Source organism: Eptesicus fuscus, chromosome 15, assembly GCF_027574615.1.
Source record: "Eptesicus fuscus isolate TK198812 chromosome 15, DD_ASM_mEF_20220401, whole genome shotgun sequence".
Lineage (NCBI taxonomy): Eukaryota > Metazoa > Chordata > Mammalia > Chiroptera > Vespertilionidae > Eptesicus > Eptesicus fuscus.
In genome coordinates, this window is record NC_072487.1 from 35,454,576 (window position 1) to 35,479,024 (window position 24,449).

Sequence of the window (24,449 nt, forward strand, 5' to 3'; positions counted from 1 at the left end):
AATATGTTGTCATTTGTGACTGGCTTCTTTTACTTAGCAAAATGTTTTTTTAATTAAATTTACTGGGGTGACATTGGTTAATTACAGTAGATACGTTTCAAGTGAACAACGCCTGACTACATCATCTGTACAGTGCAGTCTGGTCTCCTTCCATCACCGTATATTTGACTCCCTTGACTCCCTTCATCCTCCCCTCAACCCCCTTCCCCTCTGGTAACCACCATACCGTTGTCTGTGTCTATGAGTTTGTTTTGTTTGTTTGTTTCTTGCTTTCTGCTTTATATTCCACACACGAGTGAAATCGCATGGTTCCTGTCCTGTTCTGTTGAAGCCACGCCAGCGGTGACTCCGCTCTGCTTCCTTAGTCCTTCCTCCCCACGTCACCTACAGCCCCGTCCCCCGGGCTTTCACCTCCTGGTGGGGAAAAGTTCAGAGCCGGACTCGCTTCCCATTAAAGGTTGCCGGGGTCCTTCTCTGGGCCGAACCGGAAAAGGGCGAGGGTCCACTGCGCTTCCTCGGGTGGGGACAGACGCTTAGGCTGTGGGCTCTGGCTCCAGGGCACGCTGTCCTGGGCTGCTGCCTGGTGGCACTCTCCTAGCCCGAGGGACCTGTTTTAAAGTAACGGCGCTGAGCACCTTCCTTGGACCCCAGAGAGCAGGCACCCAGAGTGAGGTTGCGACCCAAAGGTTGCAGCAGCCCCGCGGCCCCAGTGCAGGGCGCGCTGGGTGTGTGTGGGTGAGAGGGAGCGTGGGAGCGCGCTCGGCCAGGGCCGGTCAGAGGCGGACCCGCTTGGCGGCAGGTGGGTGCGGCCGGCGGGTGCCCGGGCAGCGGCAGGGCAGCCACGGCTGCGGAGCGGCAGCAGCAAGTGGTTGGGCTGCGCATTTCCTTCCCTCCCCCTTGGCCCGGCCCGGCCCGCGGTGCCCAGTGCGTGGCGCCCGCGGCTGCTCGGTCCTGCGCGCCTCCCTGCAGCCGCGGGCCGCTCCCTTCCCCGCCCGCCTGCCCATGTCCCTGCCCGTGGTGCTCCCCGGCTCCTGCTGCCCGGTGGCCGGGCTCTCGGGCGGGCCGCAGGCCGGGGGCCCGGGCGCCACGGCCACCGCTGCCCAGGAGCCACCGCTGCCTCCCTTGCGGCCACGCTGGCCCCGGGCCGCGCTGCAGCCCCCGGTGCGGTCTCGCTGCTCGGCCACCGCCGCCGGGGTGCTGGCCGTGCCGCCCGCGCTCTCCTCCCGCCGGGCCGCCGCCGTCGCCCCGAGCTCCGCGCTGCTGCCCGGCCGTCCACTGCTGTCGCTCGGGCTGCTGCAGCTGATCCTGGGGTGCTGCATGGTGGCACTCAGCTTCGGGGCGCTGTCGCTGAGCAGCTCCCCGCAGGTGAAGAACTCGTGCCCGTTCTGGGCCGGCTCCTCGGTGAGTGCCGCGCGCCCCTCGCCCTCCGCAGGGCCCACCCCGGGAAGCAGGGGCTCTGCCCGGTTCCCTCCACCGTCCCAGGATTGTTTGTCGCTTGCTTTCTGTTTTGTATTCCACGCATGAGTGACATTGTATGGTTCCTGTCCAGGACTGCAGGTGGGGAGCACAGCCCTCTTGCAGGCGAGGTGAAGTTTTGGGGGGAAAAGCCCACAAGAGCGTGGAGTTCTGGGATGAATTGGGTTGTACCTGGACAGTGTCTGTTCCCCGCAGGCTGAAGGACTCCCCACTCTGTGGGAAATTGGAAGGATGGGAGTGGGTGGTAGGAAGGTGGGAGGAAAATGGTTAAACTTCCTTGACTTCGCAGACAACATCTGTGCCAGGAGGGCAGGGATTTTGACATTTTGTTCACTGATGTATCAACAGGGCCTGCCTGGCACATAGTAGGCGTGTTTGTAGGGTGGATGAAGTAACAGGAAGGCTGAGGCAGGTCACTTATTTTGTTCCCCTTTAAGACACGGACACATGTGAAACGTGTCTGGGGATGAGTGCAAAAGTAATGACAAGGTGTGTAAACTCGTGCTTGTACCTGCTTATTACAGGGGGGCCCTAAGCCCCCACTCGGCTCCCGGAGCCACACGGGCTGCTGTGCAGAGTTTAATTCTCCAGAACCCGAACCATCATTATGCACGAGTTCGTCAAAGCCCAGGGGCTGGCAGAGGAGTTGGAGATGTCTGCCCGCCTCGGGGGCCTGGCCCTGCCTCTTGGGAAAGGCTGATCTGGGGCAAAGGTGCCGCCTCCATAGTCTGTGGACACTGGGCGGCTACTCTCCCCTGCCTCATAGCAGTTTCACAGCTTGCAGGGCATCTGACCCCTTGAGCTTTGCGTGTGGCTGAGAGACTTGGAAACCGGTCTTCATGGGAAGGTTGTGGAAGATGAGTGTTTGAAAGTAAATGACCCTTTTACGAACAAACTAAATGTGAAAGTCTGGCAGTGCCTGTAGTTTTGCCTAAGATCTGCCACGAATGTGTGTTCCGAATGCATAAAAATTGTCCTTTCGCAGGTCCACACATACTCAGGTTCAAGACCAAATTCTGAGAATATAGGGAAACTCATTAAACCCAAAATAATTGCTTGAAAAGGACATTAAGAACCTTGCGTACCTGGAGCCTGGCCTCATATTTTATACTTAAACCGATGCCAATTTGCTCTCCTTTGAAATACTTTGATGCTGGGCGATCTTATGTGGCACAGCCCATGCTGTGGTAATGAGGTCACAGTCTGTGCATCAGGTAAAAAGTACCCCACGCCTCGCTGAGTGCTTTTTAAACTCTAGGAGGAGGGATTAGGCCCATTATGCTTTTTAGTCCATGTGTCAGACTAAATTCAGCCAAATGGTGGGTGCATTTCATTTCTCTAAATACCATAGGCCAGAAATGAAACTTGCATCAATTTCTTTAGAGATTTGCTCTTAGTAAAGTCATAATCGCTTGTCCTCTCAAAGATAGCTAGTTTAGGATTATTGGAAACTATTTTTTCCCTTCTAAAATTAAAACCCGAAATCAGGTGTGCTATTGTGAATTATTCTAGAGGTAAATGTACTTAGATGTCACTCAAACCACAGTTGGAGTTGATGAAGTATTTAAAAAAAAAAAAAGGCCATGATCTCACTTATTTATGGAATATAATGAACAACATAAACTGATGAACAAAAACAGATCCAGAGACAGAGAAGCATCGATCAGACCGTCAAACCTCAGAGGGAAGGTTAGGGGAGGGTGGGGGTAAGGGGGAGAGATCAACCAAAGGACTTGTATGCATGCATATAAGCATAACCAATGGACAGAGATAGCAGGGGGGTGAGGGCATGAGTGGTGGTGGTGGGGGGGTGGCGGGAGCAATAGGGCAATAAGGACACATATGTAATACCTTAATCAATAAAGAAAAAAGTTTTATATATATATATAAAAGGCCATTAGCCTGAAGATGAAGGCTCTTCCCTGGGCCTGCTGGCTGGATATGTCCTTGCCTCCACGACCCAGGAAACCAGATCAGGGAAAGGATCAGTTATTTAGAACTAAATTCTCTTCTAGAGGGACGTTTCCCACCTCCTATCTCCCAACTCTACATGCAAACTTGCAACTATTCATTATTCTTATTTTGTGTGGCCTGTTTCTGAGGTTGACCTCAGAATTTGCAAAATGACAACAGAACCAGCAGATACTGCATCTCTGGAACAGCATACTGAGGACGGAATTGGGTACCGTGACTCTCTAGGAGTTTTGGGAAAAAAGTCTCACCCTCACTGGTAGCATACCTTTTGAATTTGTGTATGTGAGAGAGGTGGTGGTGTTTTTTAACCTCTGCATTATGGAAAATTTTGTAGTTATTCAAGCACTACACAATGAATCGTCGTATATCCTCACCCAGGTCCAACACTTGTTTGGTCTGGGCCTCTTCCTGGCCCTGCTGCTGGGTCTGTGTGTTCTGATAACTCCAGGGGATGGGTCTTCCAAGCAGGGGAGGAATTATCTCCATCGTGCTTCCTAGCCCATTTATCAGATTAATTTTCTTTATTGTTTTGAAGCAAATCTCAGACATTGCATTGTTTCAACTGTAAATATTTTAAAATAGAAAACATAAACAGAATAGAGAGCGAGCCTAGAAGTGACCAGGAAATCTTAAGAACCTCTCTCAGTTTTAATCTTTTATTATGAAATTTTAAAATCTCAACAAATATAGAGAAAATAGTATAATGAGCCTCCATTTACCCATCACCCACAGCTTCAGTAGCTGTCCACATATGGCCACACCCTCTCCCCCTTCTTAACACCCACTGGGTTACTTTAAGGCAAATCCCAGGTATAATTTTAACCATTAAATACTTCTGTATGTATTTCCAAAAGAAAGGGACTTAATAGTACAGTGTAACTAATTTAAAGAGAGCTGAACTAAGGTTTTTATGATAGAAAGCTTAAAAATTATGACTGAAAGACTATATAAAAGTTTTTCTTTAAAACTAACAACTTCATTGGGATACAATTCACATTCCATATGATTCACCCACTTAATGTATGCAATTCAGTGATTTTTAGTAAAGTCACAGAATTGTACAACCATCATCACAATTTTAGAAAATTTTCATCACCCCAAAAATAAACCCTGCCCTGGCAGCTCAGTTGGTTAGAGTGTCGTCCCGATATGCCAAGGTTGCCAGTTCAATTTCTGGTCAGGGCACATTCAAGAAGCAACTAATGAATGCATAAATAAGTGGAACAATGAACTGGTCTCTCTCTCTCAAATTAGTAATAAAAAAAAAAAAAGAAAGCTGGAACCTATTAGTAGTCATTCCCCATTTCCCCCTGACACCCTTATTCCTAGAGAACCGCGGATTAACCATGTTCTGTCTCGCTGGATTTCTTATTCCGGACATTTAATATAAAGGGAATCATACAACATGTGAACCTTTGTGACTGGCTTCTTTCACTTAGCATAATGTTTTTAAGGTCCATCCATGTTGTGACATGTATCAGGACTTCATTCCTGTTTATTGCCAAATGAGATTCTATTATATGGATATACCACGTTTTGTTTATCACTCAGAAGTTTTGTTGGTCTGTGAAACTTGGTAGTTGAGTAGCAGTGCCAACTTAAGTCTAAGGTTACTTCAAACCCACATGGGAACACAGTAGAAGGATATCCTCATATTTCAACCTGTGGATGACCATTATGTGCCATAATCTGCTGTATCAAACTCAATGGGAAAATCTTTTGGCTTCAGTAAAAATTTTGCTTGTATATTTGATAAAAAATTAAATCAAATATATTTATTTAAAAGGTCTATTTTGTTAAACACGGCATAGTTCAAGAGTATTTGCTCCATGTACACCTCTGTAAGTGTTCTCACATTGAGCCTGAGATTTTGAGGCTTCCTTCACTTGTCTGAACCTTGAAGGTATATTTTATCTATTTTAGTATATACTTAAGAATTAGCCTGATAGAGTGGCTCAGTAGGTTGAGTGTTATCCTGTGCACCAAAGGGTTGCCAGTTCTATTTCTGGTCAGGGCACATGCCTGGATTGTGGGTTTGATCCCCAGTCCAGGCACGTATAGAACTGGGGCATGTACAGATGCAACTGATGGATGTTTCTCTATCTTTGTCTCTGTCTCTGTTTCTGTCTCTATCTCTCTCCCCCCACCTTTCTCTCTCTAAGCATATCCTTAATGAACATTAAAAAAAAATTCTTCTTCAAAAAAAGAATGAACAGTTCCTATAAAGACTCTTTTTCAAAATTTCAGCAGGTTGAAGGGAGTGTTTTTCATGTACTCATTGTTTTTGAACATCCTGTGATCATTTTATTTCTTCCTGGTATTCTTGGTTAATGACTCAATCTATTATTATTACCGAAGTTCATGAAGCTAAGAGATTAGCCACTTTAAAAACAACCCGAAGTTTGACTCCATGTGGGTGGCAGAGAAACGATCTCGATGTCCATGCTCAGGCCACGCTGTCCAGGCACCTGATTTGGGGGAGCAGGTAGTTAACTTTAGATCCCACTGGGATTAGCGGAGACACAGCCTACCACACTGTGTTAGATTTAATGAAAGAGTAGAGATTCGCATTGGTTTATATCTCCTCCTTCAAAAAACAGAATTTTGGACTCTGATGACATATTTGATCCTTAGGAGATATTTTAGGCAAGTGGTAAGGAGTTGGTTATTGTTTTTGATCCTTCTCTGGGAGCCCTAATTTCCTTTCCTGTCTGCATACATTCATGTCTCCCTGCCTGGAGTCACTGACCTGTACTCATGGTCACCCATTCCTTGAGTCTGTGATTCTTGGGTGAGATTCCAGTTCTTTATAAAGAAACAGTCATTGGTGAATCTTAAGGTTAACCTTTTCTTAAAAAAAAAAAAGAAATTGAAACGACAAGACATAAAACGAATGAATGATCCAAAGGAGAAATTAATGCAAAAGTTCTGAAGTCTCTCATGGTTAAACAATGGTAAATACATTTTTTCAATCAAAACTATCAAATACTACTTTAATAGTTAAGAAGCATTTTAAATATAATTTTGATGAGATTTTTTTTATTTCTTTAGTCCTTTATTTTACAAGACAGCAGAGTTACATTTATACGTTTTTGAGCGAAGAAAACAAATAAGTTTTTGAGCCTCTTAGCCCCAGTTACTCATGTATAAAATGAGATGATTTTTACCTCAAAATTGATTATGTAAGTGTGTAATTAGAAAACATTTAGGACAGTGGTTCCCTGTGGGGCATGGCACCAGGCCTGGCATATACTAGAATTTCTATAATGTTTTTTAAACATCAAGGCAATCCTACCTAATAAAAGGGTAATATGCAAATAACCATCACTCCGCTACACCCACGATGGGGCCAGCGGGAGGCTGGGGGGCGGGACTCTGGGTGGCCTATCCGGTCATTGAGAGGCGCCGGAGGCTTTTGGTCTGGTGCACGAGCGGACACCCAGCTCCCCTGCCATCGAAAGCGGGGAGCTGGGTGTCTCTCTGTGCATACGGAGAGACTATAAAATGCCAAGAAAGAAACCACTACTAAGGAAATGACTCAAAAACTAAAACTATGGAACTTACAGGTAAAGAAATAGGAGAAAATCTTTGCTACTTTGGAGGTAGCTAGATAGCTTAGAAGGACATAGGAAACACTAACCATAAAAAAGTAATTATTAGATTTTTTAAAATTAACATCTTCTCTTGAAAAAAGACACCATTATGAAAATAAAAAGGCAAGTCATAGGGAGAAATTATTCACAATACGTATGTCTGAAACAGACTTTTATGGAGAATATCTATGAAGCAGTCTTACAATTCAATGGTAAGAATACAGACAACCCAATGTTCAAAATGTGCAAAAAGATTTGAACAGACACATCACAAAAATAAGATCTACCATCATGTGATGATTAATATCATTAGTCATAAGGGAAATGTGGATTAAGCCTCAGTGATTTTCTACAAAACACACTAGAAAGGCTAAAATTAAAAAGACTGACAATAACAAGTATTGGCAAGTATGAGGAGCCACTACAACTCTCATGTAGGTGGGAGTATAAACTGTTGCACCCACTTTGGAAAATGTATTGACAGTTTCTTAGAAAGGTAAACGTTCCCTTACCATAGACCCAGCAATGTTACCTCTTGGTATTTAAAATAAATCAATAAATCATAACATTTATTCACACAAGGATTTGTACACAGATGTCCATTGTAATCCTATATAATAAAGAGCTAATATGCTAATTAGACCAGATGGCAGAACAACCTTCCAGAACGATCAGTGGGCGGGGCTGTGAGGTAGCCGGGGCCCAAGGCAGCTGGGGCTTTGAGGGCTGAGTTCCTTGCACAAATTTTGTGCATGGGGCCTCTAGTATTTCATTAAAGTAAGATGAACAGGCCAGTTTTTTTTTTGTGGGGCATTCTGGTAACCATCGTGTATACATTAAAATATCCAGTTGCGTACTTCTTTAATTTTTTCTTTTTTTTTTAAATATATTTTTATTGATTTCAGAGAGGAAGGGAGAGGGAGAGATAGACACATCAATGATGAGAGAGAATCATTGATGGGCTGCCTCCTGCACGCCCCCTACTGAGGATCAAGCCCACAACCTGGGCATGTGACCTACCAGGAATCGAACTGAGAGATCCTGGTTCAAAAGTCGACACTCAACCACTGAGCCACCGTGGCCAGGCTTCCTTAATTTTTTTAATGAATCATGCTGGACAGGTAAGGAAGAATGACACATACACATTTTTTTAAATTGTCAGTGTAAAAGTCATAACAAGTTAGGTTATGAGAGGTTTGATTATATGTGCTCATTTATAAGGTAAGCATGGGACATTAACAACATGGCTCTTTTTATCTCTGTGTTTATATACAATTTTGATAAACAATCCAGAACATTTTTGCCCTACGGCATGCTAGTGGATTAACAAAGAAAAATAGGCAAGTAGAATTATATGCTTTTTATATTAATGATTTGATTTTTAAGTTGAAAAACTAAGACACATTAACCATATGTATCAGGTAATAGTGATTTCTGTCTGGAGCATCTCAGAATCCTTCTTTGCAAAAATCATTAAGAGAAAGAGAAAGAGAGAGAGAGAGAGAGAGAGAGAGGAGAGAGAGAGAGAAAGAGAGAGATCCGCTTTTTCCTAAAAGCTAAAAGGAATGGGTTGCAAGTGAGTAAAACCAAAATTGTAACAAATCTCACTCTAATAATAAAGAGATAATCTGATGTCAGAATATAGGTTCTTGCCTGTTCATTCAGAGCAAGTTGCATCTTGCATTGCATGGAAAGAATGCTGATGGAGTTGCCTTTTGCTGTTGATTTACTCTTTCAGAAAGCACAGAAGTGAATAATGTGTTTAGGCTTCCATGGTTATTTTTGAGTAAGCTTGTCTCCTATTTTTGACCTTTATTTATTTATTTGTTCATCATCCATTCATTTATTCATGACTCTTGCCACAACTGAGTGCCTTGAGGACCCTTTACGTATTTGAGTGACTATTCACAGATCTAAGACCTCATGAGATTGCAGTGAGCATAAAACACAATTAAACAAGTAATAGTATTATTGTGTAACTGGAGGTCTGATGCTCGAAATTTGTGCAAGAGTAGGCCTTCCTTCCCCGCGGCTGCTGGCACCAGCTTCCCCCCGGCACCCAGGACCCGGGCTTCCCTCACAGCCCCGGCTTTGTCCGGAAGGTCATCGGGAAGGTCATCCGGTCTAATTAGCATATTACGATTTTATTATTATAGATGGGCACCATGGATGGTCATTGTTAAGGGATTTTCTTGACTCCCTTCTGGAGCTCCAGCTTCTGCTGCCGAGGGAGGTAGAGGTAAATCATACTCTGCCTTCTTTTTTTAAAAATAAAAGTGAAATATGTTTATTGTAGAAATGTTGGGAAATTCAGAGAGAATCTAAAACACCCATAATCCCAGTTGAAACATCTTTGAATGTGTTTATTTCCAGTCTTTAAAAAATATTTAATTATAGTTGGTGTACAATACTGTATTAATTATATTAGTTTTAGGTGTACAATATAGTGATTCAACATTTTTATATGTTACCTTGTAATCATGCCACTAATTCTAGTAATCATCTCTCACTGTGCAAACTGATCACAATATGTCTACTGTATTCCCCTTCACCTTTCCACCCATTCCCTAGCCGCCTCCCTGCTGGTAACCATCCCATTGGTCTGCGTTTCTATGAATCTATTTTTGTTTTGTTTTACTTGTTATTTGTTTAGTGTGTGTTTTTTTTTTAAGATTCCACACATAAGTGAAGGTATAGGGTATTCGTCTTTCTCTATCTGACTTATATCACTTAGCATAATACCCTCTAGATCAGTGGTTCTCAACCTTTCTAATGCCGCGACCCTTTAATACAGTTCCTCATGTTGTGGTGACCCCCAACCATAAAATTATTTTCGTTGCTACTTCATAACTGTAATTTTGCTACTGTTATGAATCGTAATGTAAATATCTGTGTTTTCCGATGATCTTAGGCGACCCTGCTAGCGACCGCTGCTGTAGAGCCTAAGACCATCAGAAAACACAGATATTTACATTACGATTCATTAACAGTAGCAAAATTACAGTTATGAAGTAGCAACGAAAATAATTTTATGGTTGGGGGTCACCACAACATGAGGAACTGTATTAAAGGGTCTCGGCATTAGAAAGGTTGAGAACCACTGATTTAAGGTCTTCTTATTGCTTAATAAGCTTTATATATCTCCCTACTGAGGTCTTAAGTATCTTTAGATGATTGATATTTCTTATTTGTCAAGTACATATTTTTAAAATTGTGTTTTAAAGTTAGTTTGTTGCTCGTATATGCAACCTTCCCCTTCCAAAAAATAAAAAAGGGGGGGGGGGGAGAAATAAAGATAGCTTAGTTCTTATGTCCCAGAGATCCTTCATTTGAAATGACAATTGTATCTGTCATGAGCTATTATATATATAATCTCCCTTCCAGCTTAGCAACCTACTCCTGGGACTTAATCCAACAGAAATAAAAAACACTGTTTTTTGGGATATATGTTCATGGATGTTGGCTGCAGCATTGTTTGTGAGGGCAAAACACTGGAAATAGAGTAGATACTCATGAATATGGAAATTATTGAATACATTAGGTTCAGCCATACAAAGGAATATTATGTAGCCATTAAATGGAAATGAATGAGAGCTATTCCTGTGAACATGAAGAATTTCCATGAAATATTTATTGAGAGGGAAAAAGAAGAGGAGGAAAAGTATCTTTCATGATCCATTTCTTTATGGTAAAAATTATACCCCTGTGCATTTGTATATATACACATTACCCATATGTGTCTAGTTAAGAATTTAGAGGCCCTAGTTGGTTTGGCTCAGTGGATAAAGCGTCAGCCTGTGGACTGAAGGGTCTCAGGTTCAATTCTGGTCATGGGCACATGCCCAGGTTACAGGCTCGATCCCCAGTAGGGGGTGTGCAGAAGGCAGCTGATCAATGATTCTCTCTCATCATTGATGCTTTTATCTCCCCCTCATCCTTCCTCTCTCTAAAATCAATAAAAAATACTTTTTAAAAAATAAAAAAAAGAATTTAGAATGAGAAAATATGCTATTGGCTTTAAGATGATTACAAGGATATAGTGCTTGGTGGGCAGACAGCTGGTAGTAGCTTTGAACATCGATAGGATACAAAGAAATTGTTGCTTATCTGCCCATGTTTGGTTTTTGGTCCTTGATTCTAGTGGGTAGACTTGACCTGTGCTGGTTTGATATTGTGGAGTGAATTCCTCCCAGTCAGTAACTGGAGACTAGAGAGTATTGCAAGTAGGCCTGTGAGCTTTGAATTTGAAGCAACATGGCCAAATCCTTCCTGATTTGTAGTAATTGTGAAATGGTGCATTTGAGTGATTTGGGTATAAAATGCACTTAAAAGAAAATTCTCTCATGACTGCATTCAGCCGATGCACCTTATTGCACACAGGTAAATGTGATCAAATGGCATCAGAATGTCCCTGGGTGAATAATTACTTTGACTATTCTTTTCTAACTGTTTAGTGAACTGTGTTATTCAAAGGGCTGATGTTGGTTTCCAGTTTACATTTTTGCAAAATGTTGGCTCCTCTTTACCGAGGATTTTATTTTATTTATTGAAGTGTCATTTTATAACATGAGATTCTTTCTCACTGTAGTCCCCCCTCTTTGTGCAATAAATGCTCAGGAACATTTATTAGTCACCAGTCATGTGTCAGGCACTGTGCTAGGAGCAGGGGATTCAGAGAGACAAGATAGGAATTCACAGTTAGTAGGCAAGTCAGAGATGCAATACAGAGGTTTTTGCGGAAAAATAAAAATTATATGTAGAGGGCTTCCAGGTGTAGGGTGGTAGGGTTAGGGAAAGCTTCTCAGAGGAGGTAACTGTTAGCTGGGGTCTTGCAGGATGCATAGGAGTTCTCAGGCAGCTTGAAGGGGAGTTGGGAGGAGAGGATATTGCAGCAAAAAGCAGCACAAAGCCCGGGAATGTCTAGGGCCGAGCCAGTCTGAGGAATGATAGCTGTGCCAGGAATGAAGGTGTGTGGTGGAAGGGGCAAGGGTACATGGAAACCGCGTCTGAGAGCTAGGCAGGGGAAGACCCTGAAGGCCTGGTTGACTATGTAGATGAGTTGGCTTGTTCTGTAAAGATGGGGGTACCCACCTGAGCAGAGGGTTACGGTGAGATGTGCATCGTTTGAGGCTGACTCTGACAACAGATTAGGTGCCACTGTGGGCAGGGAGCTTGGATCAGAAATACTGATCCCTTCACTAACCAGAGGACAGACCAATTTTTGTTTGTGTTCTTAATTGACCTTAAGAACAAAATATACTGTCAGTAAAAAAGCTTCAGGGCCTTGAACGTGAAGGATAGTCCAAAGAGGTCTATGAGGGCTCATATAATCAGCAGGAATATTAAATGTTTGAGTTAGGAGGCTTTGAAATGTCAGTATTTAAAAAAATATACACTTTTAGATACTGGGTATTAGTTTATTGGAATTGGTCCCTTTTCTAGATTTATGATACTGTTTATCTTTGTAGGTGATACTCTCTGGAATCATAGGATTAACAACTTGGAAACGGCCTATGATACTCCTGGTATGTACTGTTCTTATAAATGTTTACCCTTTGTAAAAGGTGCTATTTATGAAGTCTATTAAATAAACCATTGAAGAAATGCTAAAGCTCCCTTGTGCATCATAAAAGAAGTTAATGATGCCCTAATTTCTGCCTGCGCACAGAGGGTCTCGGGTTTGATTCCCAGTCAAGAGCATACACCTGGGTTGCAGGTTCATCCCTTGCTCTGCTCTGTCTAGGCATGTGCGGGAGGCAACCAATCTGTGTGTCTCTTTCACATCAATGTTTCTCTCTCTCTCTCTCTCTCTCTCTCTCTCTCTCTCTCACTCTCTCTCTCTCTCCCCCTTCCTCCCTTCTACTCTTTTTAAAAAGCAATGGAAAAAATATTGTCCAGTAAGGATTAACAATAACAAAAAATAAGTTAACGATGGACAATATTAGAACTCACATGTTCTCATAACAGTAAAGTATTTTGCCAGTTTTCTGATTGACTTTAAGTTCCTTATGTATCCAATGCTAAATAATTCTTTCTTGTTTCAGGATTAGACCTACTGTAAGGATATAATTTTTAAAAAACAATCAATATAAATGTTTTTAACAGATATAAAAGTGGAGGGAATAATATAATAAATTCTCTGTACCAATAATCCAGCTTTAATAATTGCATATTAACTCCTAGCTAGTCTTGTTCAGCTTGAACCATTCCCCCAACCCTCCATATTCTTTTGAAGCAAATCTCAATATTAATCATAAATACATAATTTTTTTATTGTTATAATGCTCTGCTTGGACAACCTAAGAATTTCGTTACTTAGATTTTCTATATTCTCTCTTTATCACACAAATATATTTTTATGATAATACTAGAGGCCCGGTGCACGAAATTCATGCACTGGGGTGGGGGGTGGGGAGGGTCCCTTAGCCTGCCTCCACCCTCTTGCAGTTTGGGACCCCTCGGGAGATGTCGGCCTGCCAGCTTAGGCCCGATCCCTTAAGCCGGCAGTCAGACATCCCTCTTGCAGTCCAGGGCTCTTGCAGTCCAGGATCCCTCGCTCTTTACCACCTGCCTGCAGTGGAGGCAGGAGAGGCTCCCGCCACCATCGCTGTGCTCGCCAGCCATAAGCCCAGCTTCTGGCTGAGTGGCGCTCCCCCTGTGGGAGTGCACTGACCACTAAGGGGCAGCTCCTGCATTGAGCGTCTGCTCCTTGGTGGTCAGTACGTGTCATAGTGACCAGTCGTTCTGCCAGTTGGTTGATTTGCATATTAGGGTTTTATTATATAGGACTAGAGGCCCGGTGTACAAATTCATACACAGGTGGGGTCCCTTGGCCTGGCCAGCGATCAGGGCCAATTGGGGCTGGCTGGCGGAGGGGAGGGACCGTGGGAGGTTGGCCGGCTGTGGGAGTTGGCTGTGGGAGCGCACTGACCACCAGGGGGCAGCTCCTGCATTGAGCGTCTGCCCCCTGGTGGTCAGCGTGCGTCATAGCTACCGGTCGGTTGTCTGGTGGTAACGATTGCTTAGGCTTTAATATATATATAGAGATAGACATATATTGGTGAGTTTTAAAATTTTTCATTATTGAGGTAAAATTCACTGAATATAAAATTAATCATTTTAAAGTATATAATTTAGTGGCATTTAGTACATTCCCAATGTTTATCCTTTGTTTTTATTTGCTGTGTCCTTCTGATTCAGGGAGTACTATAAAAAACCGACCATTACTAATGAAGTTGCCAACGTTCAGGGATGAAGTACAAGGTCTAGGAAATTCAATTTGAAAAGTATACTTAAATATTTTTTTAAAAAATATATTTTATTGATTTTTTACAGAGAGGAAGGGAAAGGGATAGAGAGTTAGAAACATCTATGAGAGAGAAACATCGATCGGCTGCCTCCTGCACACCTCCTACTGGGGATGTGCCCACAACCAAGGTACATGCCCTTGACCGAAATCGTACCTGGGACCTTTCAGTCCGCAGGCCGACGCTCTATCCACTGAGCCAAACCGGTTAGGACTAAAATTTTTTTTATATAACATTTCATTTTAGAATTTCCTCCCATCCAGTTTGAAATAAGGTTAAATAATTTTCTCATCATTTTATGTATATACTTAACAGTTTATCTTGAACAGACCAGTGCTTGCTAGGTGTGGGTAATAAATACAAAACTAATTAGATTCTTAAATACTACAAGGAGAAGAAGCACAATATAAAATATAATCAGAAAAATAGATTGTACCCTAGCTGGTGGCTCAGTTGGTGGAGTCTTGTCACAATAAACCAAAGTTTTGGGTTTGATTCCCATTCAGGATGCATGAAAGGGTCAACTGATGAATGTATGAATAAGTGGAACAGCAGATCAAAGTTCTCTCCCTCTCTCTCTCTTAAATTAATAAAATTTTAAAGAAAGCAAAAAAGAAGAATGGAGCCCTATATTGTGTTGATGGTCCTGAAAAATTAGTTTTCAGGCCACACTAGCTGGTTTGTCTCAGTGGTTAGAGCATTGGCCCTTGGACTGAAGGGTCATGGGTTTGATTCTAGTCAAGGGCACATACCTCCATTGCAGGCTCAATCCCCAGGCCTGGTTGGGGCATGTTCAGGAGGCAACCAATCAATGTGTCTTTCTCACATGGATCTTTTTCTCTGTCTCTCCCCCTACCTTCCATTCTTCTCTTAAAAAAATATAAAAATATGGAAAAAAAAAATATCCCCAGGTGAGGATTAAAAAATAAAAAAAAAAGAGTTTTCAGGCCCACAAGACAATTTAGGCAACATTTTCCCAGCCCATCAATTCTTGCATTTAGTGAAACTAATATTTCTGGAAGGAGTAAATTACTAAGGCAGCATTTTAATATGACATCAGGATAGGCGAAAACAAGGCTTTGGATGAGTTCTGTGGCAGATGTTACGAGTGCCTGAGGCTTGTTTTGCAACAACTCCCTACGTTTACAATCTCTGCAGAAGAATTTTGGATGGTGTTCAATGTTTATACTAATATTTGGTTATAGGAATCATTTTTTCCATTGGGTCAGTATTGAAATACTCAGTAATAGAAACCTCGGGTATTTAAATTAAATTAAAATCAGAAAATCTCTAATGCTATTTATACTTTAAAAATTCCAACTGGTGAAGAGAATATGAATATGTGTTCTAGATAGATATTAAGAAAGCCCTGCTTTTATCTAAGTAACAAAATAATCTGATGAACGGAGTGGATCCAGAGACATGGAAGCATAGAACAGAGAATGGAATCTTGGAGGGAAGGTAGGGGAGGATGGATGGGTGGGTGGGAGGTAATCAACCAAGGACCTTGTATGCATATAGGCATGGCCCATGAACACAGACAATGGGGCACTGAGGGCTGGGATGGGGGACGGGCTGGAGGGAATCAATGGGGGGAAAAAGGGGACATATACTTTCAACAATAAAGAATGAGTAAACAAACAAAAAAAGAAAGCTCTCCTTTAAATACATTAATTTTTAACAATGTTTTCTTTTGGAAAGATGCCCTATACATTTATTATATTAGCTCAAGCAATTTTAAATAAAAATGACCTTTATATGCATGTATTACATTTTATTAATTTATTTATCCTCAAGAATATTTTTCCATTGATTTTTAGAGAGAGTGGACAGGGAGAGACAGAGAGAGAGAGAAACATCAATGTGAGAGAGCCATATTGATTAGTTGCCTCCCACAGAAGTACGTGCCCTTGATCATAATCAAACCCTTGACCTTTCAGTCCATGGGCCAATGCTCTATCCACTGAGCCAAACCAGCTAGGACTCAGTGTGAGCTGCTGGGTGCACACCAGTCGAGTGTGCATCCAGGACTCCTTACTTCCTTTTGAGAACCACTTACCTCTGTGCTCCCTCTTTTGTAATTGTTTCAGTGGTTCCTCAGGTTTCATACTCCTTTGAATAAACGAGGGTCAGTTTGACCTAGTTCCTTCAAACTCAAGTTTTCATGGAAACTCAGAAGTGGTGGCTCTCATTCATTGGGTTCTCTTCCTTATAACGATAAAATACTCACGTGTCCAGAACAAAAATAAGAATGTTGGAAAATAGTCTGCAAATATTGGTAGCTATTTATTAATATGACTGGGATTGAGCTAGGGTGTTTGTGCATGGGCATACATTTATGCATGCGTAGCGTGTGCATGCATGCAGAGTATTCTAGGTTGTATATTTTCCATCAAGAGAAAACATTTTCCATTTTTAAAAGGATGTTTTCATTTCTTCTAGATATTCCCTTTTTATTCCAATGAAATGTTTAGAAATCACAGACTCAGTGCAAGAAAAGACCTCAATGTTTGTATTGTCTAGGCACCTCGGTTAGAAAATGAAATTGTCTTGATAAGATATTTTTCTTTGGTGGCACATTTGGTAAGAATTGCCACTGTGAATGCCCAGCCAGGCATTCTGCCTATGATTTTGGTTGCTTAGGAAGTAGTAATTTGAGCTATTGTTCCTTTTTTCTTGTCGTTTGGAACAATGGGGAGAATAGGACTTTTAAGCTGATACAAGGACACCTGTATTCTTTAGCACCAAGAATGAAGGCTCTTGCCTGGTGATGTTCTTGGGTCACATATGTGGTTTATTCTCAGCTGGGGGCCCTGTTGATTTGCACTCTAGCCTGGGAGTAGAAGAGGTAAATGAACTGGCTATTTAAAAATATTATGTATCAGTTTCTCTCCTGACGTCAAGATTATATATAGTATTTAGGGTAGAGAGCCTCATTATCCAAGGAGACTAAAAAATGGCTTAAGTAAAATATATAGACATGGCCCCTACCCCTCATCTAACAGTCCAAGTGGGCTAGACTGGCAAGGTGGGCTGCTCCATGAAGCCATGTGGGGATCCAGTTAACTCCTGAGCCACTCGGGTGCTTTTCATCTTACTGTTCCTTGAAGGGAGAGTCGGGGAACACCCACACACTTGGTCCAAAGAGGTTAAGGAATTAGCCTCAACAGGGAGTCAGAAATAGTTACAGGTGGGCTGTGTTGTAAGGTAGGTGGGGGTCCTTTCATTCCTGATGATAATTAAGAACAGGAGGGGTCAGAACACCCACATGCCGTTCAGGAATATGCACATTTATCACATGGGCCCTGAGGCTCTGGTGTAGTGCAGCCTGGTGCTTGCAAATAGATCTCATGGTTGTCAGTAATTTGGGATGAGCCCTGGTTTGAGAGGCCAGGAACCCCGCACTTTCATTTTAATGCTGACATGTTACCACTAATTATCAGGGGACCTTGGGGGAAATCTCATGATTTCTCTGTCTGTAAAATGAGGGGCTTGGATCAGAAAAATCTTTTAAGAGTCCTTCTAGCTCTCATATTACAGGTTTAGAGAATCTTCTTTAGTTACCTGGGTGATGTTTAACTTTAGATGAGCATTTTTAACAGGCCATTATAAGTGCCCTGTGTATAAACTGAGATACTATGATTGTTTTACTATTGTTTTTTAAGGCATAAAAAAGGATGGTTATTCTCACTCTTCAGAATTATTAATACTCTCTTGCCTGTATATAATGCTTAAGAGTTTACTAGGTTCTTTTACATTTCTTGTGTGATTTATAGGTATCATTTATATTTTATAGATAAGGGACCAGTGGCTCAGGAGTTAACTGGTTTATCCAATCATAAATAGATGAACTATTATTAGGAAGAACCTACCATTCCTGCCCAGCCATCATGGCTCAGTGGTTGAGCATCGACCTATGAACCTGGAAATCATGGTTCGATTCCTGGTTAGGGCATATGCCTGGGTTGCAGGCTCGATCCCCAGTGTGGGGCTGCCCCAGTGTAGGGCATGCAGGAGGCAGCCAACCAATGATTGTCTCTCATTATTGATGTTTCTATCTCTCCCTCTCCCTTCCTCTCTGAAATCAATAAAAATATATTTTAAAAGAAGGAACGAACCTACCATTCCATTACCTCCTCTGTTAGTAAATTGGTAGGTATTTCTCTGTGGCCAACTATTGTGTGTGTGTGTGTGTGTGTGTGTGTGTGTGTGTGTGTGTGTATAAAATGTCATTTAAATTAGTTATCTTATTTGTGACATGTCCAATTCTTCTTCAAGTTCTAAACTGGCAAAAGTTTTGGAATTTTATCTTTGACTCAATAGTGCCAGAGGCAGAAAAGAATAAGACAACAGTTTTGAGTCTTAGTCCTGTCGCTTTCAATCAGCAAGTGGCCAAGGAAATTACCGAGTTTCCTTATTTGAATAACTAGAGGCCCGGTGCATGGATTCGTGCCCATTGAAAGGAAATTAATTAGAAGGTGGCCAGCGGGGTGGGACTGAGCGAGATGGGTCAGACACACCCTGGAGCCAACCTCTATAGATGCCCTTCAAGCCCTGGCGCCGCCCCAGGTGCAGGGTCCCTCGGCCTGGCCTGCAGGGATCAGGCCAAAACCAGCAGTCCAACATCCCCCGAGGGGTCCCGGAGTGTGAGAGGACACTCTGTAAAGTTTCTGTCACTCGACTGCTCCTGTGTTGAGCGTCTGCCCCCTGGTGGTCAGTGTGTGTCATTCCTACCGGCTGGTCGGCCAGTTGCTTAGGCTTTTATATATATAGATGTGAATGCACCCATCCTTCAGGACTGTAGTGAGGAGCAAAAGATGTGAATGCGCATGAAACTGTAAATGTAAAATGGGACCTAAGGCTTGGCAGGCACATTATGCTTTATTTTTCATCATCCACTGAGAAAATCCCCAAGAGGGCAGCTCTGTCAGTTTGGTGTGTCATTAACTAACCCATGGCAACAAAAAATGCACTTAGGCATCATGAAGGCACCCTGAACTTGGTTTGGGCTTACCTGTGACCACAGTGGGTTTAGCCCATTGATAGTAGAGCTTTAATTTCTGTCCTTTGATAACTTGCTCCCAGGAACTATGCATTAGGTAAGAACCTGGCACCCTCAGAAATAGGAAGTACTTGTGTGTTCATCTCTGGGCAGAATTAAGGCCTGAGTAGTACCTTGTTTACAAACTTACCTAAGCCATTTGGGTATGCTCTCAGCAGGTTTAGTTTGGTAGCAACAGGTAATTGCCAAAGCTTTGAAATAACCTTCCTGCCAAGTTGATGTTTACAATAAAAGTGAGTCTCAAGCCAAATTCTGCTACATATGCAAACTCTTACTAACCAACAAACAAAAAATTGTTCATGCACTCTGATTTGCACGCTTAAAGGATAGAGAGCTGGGATTTTTATCGAGTTTACAGAACACAGTATGAACAATTTTTTTTCTTATAGTTTTTTTTTGTTGTTGCATCCATTTGTCTTGAATACCATGGCTGATAACCTGAAATTCTGCCGAACAAGCACAGCTAAGTTTATTGGACCTGCGGCTATAAGAGAGAACACTTCCTTGCTAGTAGTTCTGAGAAAGGGTGAGTCAAAGAGAGCCTCAGGTGAGTCCTTCAAAATAGGGAAACTTACTGGGTTTGGGCAGAGCCTCTGAGATAAGGGCTTTAGATTGGTGGGCGAATGGAAGGGAGGGCATAGAAGCAAGATTTGGTGAGTAAGCTGTTAGATTTAATAAACTATTTTATTGGTCCACAGTCTTACCTTTGTGGAGCAAGTATTCCCTGGAGCAAGTAGCTAAGTTCTCTTTGCTTGTTCTCAGTATTGTTTACTATAGGGTCAGAAATAACACTGAGTGGCCAGATTATTGTGATCTCTGAATGCATAATAATCTGGCCACTCAGTGTATATCCTATATAATAAAAGGCTAATATGCAAATTGTCCCCTCGACCAGGAGTTTGACCAGCAGGCAGGCCAGACAACCGCCCATGTCCCCTCCCCCTGGCCAGGCTGGCCGGACCCCACCCATGCATGAATTCATGTGCCAGGCCTCTAATACACACATACACACACACACACACACACACACACACATACACACACACTGAGTGGCCAGATTATTATGTGTTCAGAGATCATAATAATCTGGCCACTCAGTGTATATGGCTGGTCCCAGAATTGATTAACGCAGGGGCAGGAAATTGTGTTGATTTTAGCTCTCACCACCAACTTCACAGAGAACACGTATTAAGCATCCATTGTGCTGATTAAACAAATTAATCATTTCATGAATTGGACAACTCATTTCCACCATGCCAACTTAGCAACGTCACCTGGATGTTGTTGGGAGATCGAGATAAAGGAGGCAGCTTCCGGGTACGGCCTTTCTCATAAATGCTAGCGGACTGTCCTGGCACGGGAGTTCTTCATTGTCCTTAGGGTGTCGCTTGGACCAACCTATATGCACATGATATCACAGCCTCTGTGTTGAAGTATTTCAAAGTGCATTATAGACACACTCTGGTAATATGTGAATATCTGGTCGCTGAAGGGCCCTACAGACTGTAGTGATCAAGTTCTGAATAACACTGTGAGAAAACTGCACGAATCATGAATGAATGATTTGGAGCAAGAAGGGAAACTGTTTTCAATGGGGGAACATTTTAAAATAGATGCATTGTCATGTGAAAAGTTGCAGAATAGTATGTATGGTACGTGTGTGTGTGTGTGAAAAACCTGGGGGATTATACATACATTTTGTAGTTACACAGGAAATTTCTAGAAAAGATGTACGTACAGGAAACTGTTTCTAGTGGGCACCTCTGTTGAGTGCAGTGGGAATGGGAAGGAGGGAGACTTTGCCTTCCTGCTTTATACCTGGAGAGCACACGTGTTGTCTAAAGAGGAGGCTGTTTCAGTGTCTTGCGTTAGTTGGGTTTGGCCATTGGTATCTGCAGTATCCGAGCTCTCTTCTTGGGGTTGATCTATCTGCCTTTGTGTGAGTCTGGTGAGAGGCAGGGCCCCACCTCCAGCTGTGGACTCTTCTGAGGCCAGATGCTTACACTTCTAAATGTCGGTGGCCAGGGTGCTCGTGACCTCCAACCACTGAAGTTCCTGTCCAGGACTCTGAAGCTGGAACCACTGATGCACAATAGTCAGGCAGCTGAGAATTCATTAGGGAAAAGAGACAACCGGTGTCCGAGGCTGGCCACCAGGGACGTGACCTTGCTAGAGGTCCCAGCACCCAGCTTCCCTTGGCTCCTTCCTGGGCTTCTGATCCTGGTTCCTGTGGATTCTGTGAGCTACCTGATAGCCTCGCAAGAAATTCCTTTTCTGCTTACATAGCACAACTTGGTTTCTGTTGTTCACAATATAATCAAGAAGTCTGACTGCTGTAGGACTGTGATATTTTTCCTCCATGAGTTACTTTTATAACAGGTTAAAAAAAAACTACTTCAAAAATAAGGAAATTCATTTTAAACATTTGGTTATTTATGGTAACTCAGTTGAAGAATGAAAAATCCAATGGGTTCTCAAGTTAGATTCATTAATGGTGAGTGCTTGACTGGGTGGAAAGTGTTGGGTGGAAGAGGCTGGGGTGGGGGAAGTGTCAGGGCTGTGGTGGTGGTGGAATTGGGTCTTAGTAGCTGTCATTTCTCAATGAGGACACCAAAAGGTTGCCTTGTAGTGCTCTTTATTGAAGAGAAAGGAATAATTTAAAAATGGACATTGTGTATTAGCAGGTATTATACATGTTGAGGGGAAAGAATATAGATTTGAATAAGACCTGCATCTGATTGGGGTCCCCTTATTAGTTGTATGATTTGGGGCATAATAAATAAATCACCACTTGTTTTATGTCTATATCTATAAAATATATTTTTATATAATACACACTGTGTATATATTTTAAACATATATATGGCGCATATACTAGTATGTACACACTATATATATCAAACACATCACAGTAACATTGTGACATTTTATAATTTCCTAAATGCCTTTTAAGAGGAAATTACATTTTTATTTAGAAAGGAAAACTCATAGCCTTTTTACTTTTATTAAAAATAACAACTAGCTCTGCTAGTGTGGCTCAGTGGATTGAGCATCATCCCCATGCACCAAGAGGTCACCGGTTCGATTCCCGGTCAGGGCACATGCCCAGGTTGTATGCTTAATCCTCAGAGGCAACTCATCAATGTTTCTCTCTCATCGATGTTTCTGTCTCCATCTCCCTTCCTCTCTCTCTCAAATCAATAATACAAACATATTAAAAAATATAATTAGACCTTAGTGCATTTCTTCCAGCATCCAAACCTGATTACACTCTCCAGGTTAACCGTTTAAACTCATTTCTAGTTTTAGTGCTCCTGGTGGCTGTCCCCATCTTGCTAAAGCGAGGGATCTGTAACACTTAGCACTCTCACCTAGCTTCCTCTCCTGTTTTTGGAAATTATTTTGATTTCCCCTATTGATGACTTTATAATTTTAAATAATATTATAAACTTCTATTTCTTTTTTATGTTTGTTGTTGTTGTTAATTCTCACCCAGGATATTTTTTCCATTGATTTTTTTTTTAAAGAGAGAGTGGAAGGAAGGGATGGAGGGAGGGAGAGAGAAAGAGAGAAAAACATCGATGTGGGAGAGACACATCGATTGGTTGCCTCCCCCATACACCCTGACCGGGATGGGGATGGAACCTGCACACCAGGTACATGCCCTTGACCAGGAATTGAACCACAACCCTTCGGTGTGAGGTCTGATGCTCTAACCACTGAGAAACACTGGCCAGGACTAAACTTCTATTTCTTAAATCAACTTTGTAAAGTATATCTTGACTCTCTCTTTTATAAGGTGAAGGAATCAGCACTTAGCTCTATTTCTTTCCCCCATTTCACTTCCCAGTTTTTCACAGTAACACCATTACCTTATATTGGCAGTGTTTTAATGCTTACATTTTGCTCTTAACCTTTGCACTCGCTTGCTTTTTTCTCGATTCCTTTATTCTAATGCTAACCGTGTTGAGTCACACTCGACATCCAAGTGCAAAAGGTTAAACTATGTTATACCATTCAGACGTCGTCCATAAATTGTTTCTAAAATAGTAAAAAACGAATAATAGCATCACTTGCACCAGGAAGTTAGCAATGGATTCTTTATTTCCACATTCACCGGAGGCTGCCATGTAACAGATGTCAGCAGCTCCCACATTTTAGCGCGTGTTAGACTGTCCAGGCAGGACGTGCAAAGCTTCTGGGTGAAAACCAGTTTTGCAACCCTTCGCTGATCTCTTCCCCCAGCCTATAAACACATTAGGGATTAAAGAGACATGTTTTTGAGGAAGTTACTGACCTGCTGGGGCGTTGGAGTTCCATCTCCCCCGGGGGAGAGGTGCTTGAAGATAGGCACTTGGATGACCTGATACGGTCCCTTGGTGGCTGACTGGGCTGAGGTCAGGCGCATGCTTGCGGGGGAGTTAGAGGTCTGGTTGGAGTGCCCTGTGGCCTCAGAGTTAAAGACTGCCATTGGGAAAGAAATGTACTTTCACAGACCAAGCCCAAGATGCATACTTCCAACTGACAGACGCAAGAGAGAGCAGACCTGCGTAAGCTTAGATCCTGCTCCCGAGAGCCTCTTAGAGGAGTGAGGAGACCGCAGCCTGCTCAGCTCGATGCCAAAGCCAAGGGAACTACAGGCTCAACAGTGGATGTCTCAGAGGAGCCACGGGAAGCCCCATTCGGGATCAAGTCCCCTAAACCGGCGTTCCGAAAGGTTGGCGACCGCTGCCCGAACACTTGCCGAGGCTACAAGTGAACTCAAGTGAGCTCTCGCTGCCCCTTACCTTGTTTACCATCGTGCCCTGGCCTCCCGCTCATCCCGTCCAGTCCTGAATGGCAGGGCTGTGGCTGGCAGGTCAGGAGAAATGGACACGAAAAGTGGGGAAATCAAGAAGCCTGCAATGCTCCCTTGCCTTTCCCCACTGCAGGCTTGCTTGCTCCCTGATGAGAAGAAGAGCTGAAATTTAAGTGAAGTTGCAAGTTTTGACCGGGACACAGGTCTGGACATTGTTATTGCTGAAATGAGACTTTCTG

At 42.7% G+C, this 24,449-nt stretch overlaps 1 protein-coding gene across 5 annotated transcripts in view; it reads left to right on the forward strand.

Annotated features, from left to right (window-relative positions):
* Positions 1 to 819: 819 nt before the first annotated feature.
* The window catches only part of ENTREP1 (endosomal transmembrane epsin interactor 1), a 57,452-nt gene continuing 33,822 nt past the window's right edge, over positions 820 to 24,449 (forward strand). For 2 of the 5 annotated variants that reach the window (XM_054727209.1, XM_054727210.1), the window contains exons 1-2: positions 821 to 1,401; positions 12,512 to 12,568. In XM_054727209.1, the coding sequence (XP_054583184.1) occupies positions 1,003 to 1,401; positions 12,512 to 12,568 (456 nt within the window). In that variant the 5' untranslated portion in view covers positions 821 to 1,002. Of the gene's footprint in view, positions 1,402 to 12,511; positions 12,569 to 24,449 lie in introns of all 5 variants that reach the window. The other 3 variants (XM_054727212.1, XM_054727213.1, XM_054727211.1) reach the window with 3 other exon arrangements.